This window comes from Ruditapes philippinarum, unplaced genomic scaffold (assembly GCF_026571515.1).
Source record: "Ruditapes philippinarum isolate M1 unplaced genomic scaffold, ASM2657151v2 ctg2210_1_1_1_1, whole genome shotgun sequence".
Lineage (NCBI taxonomy): Eukaryota > Metazoa > Mollusca > Bivalvia > Venerida > Veneridae > Ruditapes > Ruditapes philippinarum.
The window spans coordinates 1-5,823 of NW_026851744.1; the positions used below are offsets into that span (position 1 = coordinate 1).

The following is a 5,823-nucleotide window of genomic DNA, read 5'->3' on the forward strand; positions in this document are numbered from 1 at the left end:
TTCTTCTTTACCTTGAATAAAATCACATTTCCTGAGTGCCAACTTTGATGTCTTTCAAAGAAGTTTTAAACAATGTTTTATGACCGGCGGTACCAGTTATTATCACTATAATATTGCTATATAAAGTGTAACAATATATCAGTATATCAGTCATTTACAGGTGGGCAGTAAATAATTGATATAAGTGGATTTTGCTACAGTTTTCTCTTTTTTTAATTTCTCAGAAGGTATGCTTCATTTGTCCATTTGCCTGAGCAATTAGATTAGGTTTAGGTGATGGTAAAAAAACTATATATATATTCAATGTCAAAAGGATGAGGAGTCTGTCATGGCCCCTTGTTGAACAAAGAATTTGTTTTTGTAGAATGGTACGTACATACATCCGAAATTGTGTCCTTATTATATTTTTGTTATTCTTTCATGATTAATTTTAAAAAACATTCACCATCTTAAAACAATGTGTCACATGCAGTATTTAGATCAGTAGCGCAAAGATCAAGATGTCAAAATTATATTTTTAGCAATCCGTTAAGGATTATGGAATAACTTTATACAATGAAAATGAAACACGTGTTTTTATTTATAGTTTGGCAATACACTACAACAGATGTTGACAACATGTAAGTACAGTGAGGTGTCAGGACAAAGGAACATTGAGGTAGATGCTGTACATGTTTGTAGTTACGTGATGAAGATGTTTGCCATGCAGCCACATGTTATACACGAGATGAGTGAACACTACCAGACCAAACAAAAACTTACAGAGGATGAAATATCCAGACTTATACAATGTTAGTTTGATTTCTTATCATATTAATTTGGGTAAAATATGATTTACTGAATGAAACATCTTTTAATCTTTATGGCAGGTAAAGATCTGTTACAATAAGTTTTAATATCATTTGTGTACTAAGTCCATTTACAGTTGAGTTTTTCCCCCTCAAAAAAGTTATAAAGAACAATCTTCATGTCCATGATTGTAGACTTTAACATTTTGTTTGTTTTAAGCATGATAACACTTCTTAACAGGAATGCTTGTTTTCTGTAGGTCAATTTCGTCCAGTTTTTTGTCCGAGCTATTTGTTTTGAACCACCGATAGAAATGTTTTAAACTTTCATATAAAACTTTATTACAGATGTACTTGTACATTTCAAGAGTTCAACCCTTATTAAGCTAAATGTCTTTAATGGACGCAACCATCTTTTAATCTGGTTAATACCATTCGTCTTTTTTAGGGAAAAAATATTTAATGGAAAGGCTGGCTGATTTTTGTCAACAGTGGTGGCATGGGAAGAATAAGTTGCTGCTAGCAGGCACAAGTCTTACATAATCATGTAGTTAAATCATACAATAATATGTAGTTAAATCATACAATAATATGTAGTTAAATCTTACAGTAATACATAGTTAAATCATACAATGATATTCATGTTTTTGTATTTTCAGGTCAAAATCTTCTGGTTTCATATGACTTCTGCCATGAACTATACAGAAGTGCCTTTGATTTAGAAAGTCATTTACAGTAAGTAACTGAATATTCTGTAGGAATTTACTATGACCTACTTTGAAAATGTGATGGTTATTTGTTTTACTTCATCTGACCATCTGTTGACAGACTTCCTTATTGCTGCTCATTGATTAATTAATTAATTAATAAATAAATAAATTAATTAATCCTTGGCCCCTGATTGTTGTTAATTGACGTGTCCAGCTTCCATTTTTGGGACTATCCATTATCTATATAAAGGATATCAAGATAAAAACATATAGTAATCCAACAGTAAAGTGCCTGGTAGTACTAGGGCTAGCCTGGCTCTATACTTGTGGCAAAGGCAAATCATTTTCTGCATTTATGTTAGAGATTCAGGAATATCTAATGTAACTATTATCCTCGATTTACCTATATTATATATCTGCTGAATTAAATTAGAGATAGTGGCTCTGTTTCTCTTATAATGTATCTGCCATGTTAAATGTTGCTCAAGATTTGATTTTGATTTTTTTCATCTGCTAGATTACATTAAGTCATTGTTCAATCAAATTAACATCCCAAAGGTAGTTACTCTGCAGAAGATGTAGGATATTCATCATTCGGATGCTGTTGAAAATCATAGTCAGTTGTAAATTTTGTTAAAATTATTAATCACATACATTTAGGCCAAAGATGTATAATTTATTATTACATATATTTAAGGGAAAGATGTATAATTTATTATTACATATATTAAGGGGAAATATGTATTTTTACAAGTATTTAGGACAGAGATGTATAATTTATTATTGCATGTATTTAGGTCAGAGATGTATAATGTATTTTTACATGTATTCAGGACAGCGATATATAATTTATTTTTACATGTATTTAGGACAGAGATGTATAATTTATTATTGCATGTATTTAGGACAGAGAAGTATAATGTATTATTACATGTATTCAGGACAGCGATATATAATTTATTTTTACATGTATTCAGGACAGAGATGTATAATTTATTTTTACATGTATTTAGGACAGAGATGTATAATTTATTATTACATGTATTTAGGACAGAGATGTATAATTTAGTATTACATGTATTTAGGTCAGAGATGTATAATGTATTATTACATGTATTCAGGACAGCGATATATAATTTATTTTTACATGTATTCAGGACAGAGATGTATAATTTATTTTTACATGTATTTAGGACAGAGATGTATAATGTATTATTACATGTATTTAGGACAGAGATATATAATTTATTATTACATGTATTTAGGTCAGAGATGTATAATTTAGTATTACATTTATTTAGGTCAGAGATGTATAATGTATTATTACATGTATTTAGGACAGAGATGTATAATGTATTATTACATGTATTTAGGACAGCGATGTATAATGTATTATTACATGTATTTAGGACAGAGATGTATACTTTATTATTACATGTATTTAGGCCAGAGAAGTTCCATAAGGATGTACAGAAGGAGATGTATAATTTATTTATGCCGTTAGAAATTCACAATGAGGATTGGATCTGGTGCTCAGACCCAGTACTCTGGATCGGTCGATCACATGCAGCTGCCTATTACCAGAACATCTGGTCAGAGGTAAGAGTCTGACAAATTGTCGTTACTTGAAGGTCAATCCTTTCACCAATACAAGATTTAAACTTAGTTTACAGGTTTACAGTTATGTACAAAACAAGTTGACATGAATAAAGTACTTTAACTTGTTAGGCAGTGTAGTGTTGTTACCTTTTTTGGTACTCTACTAAATTAATGAAGTTAATATCCTTTATTAATTAATGAAGTTAATATGCCTTACACTAAATGTATTATGTTTGATGACATGATACAATGTTGCATTAGTAAACTGTAAATTGTGCAATACTGCATTTATAGTACAATATAGGGTTAAAGGAATATTTTCAGAGCAGCTGCTAAGTTTTCCGAGCGGGTTAAGCTTGATATTAAGAGTTAGAGGAGGTATTGTACTTACCCTGGAATTGGTGTCGGCATCACGATCACATTTCGGTTAAGTTTTGTTTGCAAGTTGTTATCTCCAAAACTACTGAATGGATTCGGTTGAAATGTCACACATTTGTTCTCTGTGATTATCACAGGTCCCACAACTCTTGAGTTACCTTTTTAATAAGTTATGCCCCTTTTCTTACTGTCAAGCACTGAGAATAGTGAGGCACATTGTTTAAATGACAGCTCTTTTTGTATTCGCCCGGCAGCCAATGTTACTCTTAAACACAAGTGGAAATTTCGATCCCAGGAACATGTAATATGTTAATATACATCGGAAACACAGCTTCACACTTGTCCTAAACCTTAATAAACACACTGGGGAAGGCCTATGATAATGGGTTTTGGAAAAAAAACATTTTGCCTAAATCTTTTGTACATACATGTATGTAGAAATGTAAATGATGTACATGACGTTGATGTATATTTATATAATTATGCAATAATAAAATGTTATCAAAATAATCAAATGCCCAGATTATTTGTGGTGGAAGTTATTGGTATTTTCTATGTTGTTTTTGTAGATGTTGGCTGCAAACATATTTGAAGAGTTTGAGAAAGGAGGTATAGATAATGAAAAACATATCTCCAAAGTTGGGAAAAGGTGAGTATATATATGTATGACAAATACTGTCTGGACAAATGTCCGATGAATATCTATCATGTGTATCAGTTAACAACAACAACCCAGAGGTAACTAGAAGAAAATGTCTGTAACAAACTTTAAGATAAAGAAAAGTTAAACTTTATTAGAATAAATGGATACATTACCACTGAACTTAGGATTACTTTATAAAAACTATTTATTTATATTTTACTAACAAAAATTCTGATGTGGAATGCAGTGCTATAATGAACCACTTTTTAAATATCTTTAATGCTTCATTTTACTGATCGATCTTGTATGTTCAAATAAAACAAGAAATGGTCTCAAATTTTTATATCATAACCTTATTAAATGATTTAATTGATTGTATTTCAGGTTTCGTGATACATACCTATCATTAGGTGGAGGTTTGGAAGCTAAACTTGTTTTCCGATATTTCATGGGACACGATCCATCTTTTGAGTGTTTAATTAATAGGTATATAAAGGAAAGTGACTTAAAATAGATGGAAACTTTCGACAGGAGAATTTGACACAATTCTTGTATGAGGAAAGAGATTGTATGTGATAATACTGGACTAAAATGACATATCTCTACAACTAACACAATGTTAAAGTATTTGTGTATGGCAGTACTATTGTTAATACAATGTAGATGAAGATATACAGAATTGTTTATAATATATCTGGTTGCTTCAGAGTTGCCCACCTATACTTTCAAGTTGTAGATTACCTCTGTTACAAAGTTCAAATTCATTCTGCTTTATTAAAACTTTGTGTTGTATTGTTGCTATGGAGATTTTCATATCTGCTCAAATTCTTATGTTACATGTATGTTTAAGGTGTCCATGGCCGAGTGGTTTAGGTTGTTGACTTTAAACTTCTGGCCCTTCACCACTGTGAGTTGGGATTCTGCCAAGGTTTCCCGATTCTTTCATGCGAGAAAGATATTGAGCCAGCAAAGTGAATGTCTGTGGTTCTACTCATGCACAGAGGAGTGCTTTAGGTCTTATGCATCAGTTAAGCTGGATAGTTACATTAATGAATTGATAGAAATTTGTCAACTTATGATAGTAGTGTAATATAAATATTCAATATCTGTCTTCATATAGTTTACATGTTTGTTACTATATTACCACCTTATACTTCCATCAGTTTGTATCGCTGTAGAGAGGTTCTGTATTAATGTTTTATGTTAGTGATATCTTTATAACTTACAAAAGATGTAAAAAGTATTGAATACTAAAATGTCTTATGATTGATATACAAAAAAAATGTAATATTTATGTCCTTCAGCATGGAATACAAATGTTTCAACTAACCCAGGTTAGTTCAGTAGAACATTTTATTATATATCTATATTATTTTTGATAAAAATACATTTTTAACCTAAAGAAAATAAATTCACTTGTTAATGGGGCAAATATTGCAGCTACCAGGGTCAGACAGTAATTATGATAATGACCTTATGGTTAATTAATATTCATGAAGGAGATATACATGCTGGTACAAGAATGAAAGAATATTTCTATGAGTATTTGTTGGTGTATGTAACTGAAATATTGATAATCATGGTTCAAGACTCGTAGAAACAAATATCCTGAATTTGTTCTGTAGATTTCTGTTCATTTAATAATGTTTGTTACTGGAGTGAATATTTTAAGTTGTTACCTCCATTCATTGTACACTCTAACTCC

At 30.6% G+C, this 5,823-nt stretch overlaps 1 protein-coding gene across 1 annotated transcript; it reads left to right on the forward strand.

Moving 5' to 3' along the window:
• Positions 1-586: 586 nt before the first annotated feature.
• On the forward strand, positions 587-5,823 carry LOC132738565 (uncharacterized; the record flags this gene model as incomplete). The annotated part of the gene is made up of 5 exons (XM_060726079.1): positions 587-791; positions 1,448-1,523; positions 2,944-3,097; positions 4,045-4,124; positions 4,503-5,823. Coding segments are annotated over 5 exons (645 nt in total), but the record flags the coding sequence as incomplete, so codon positions are not given.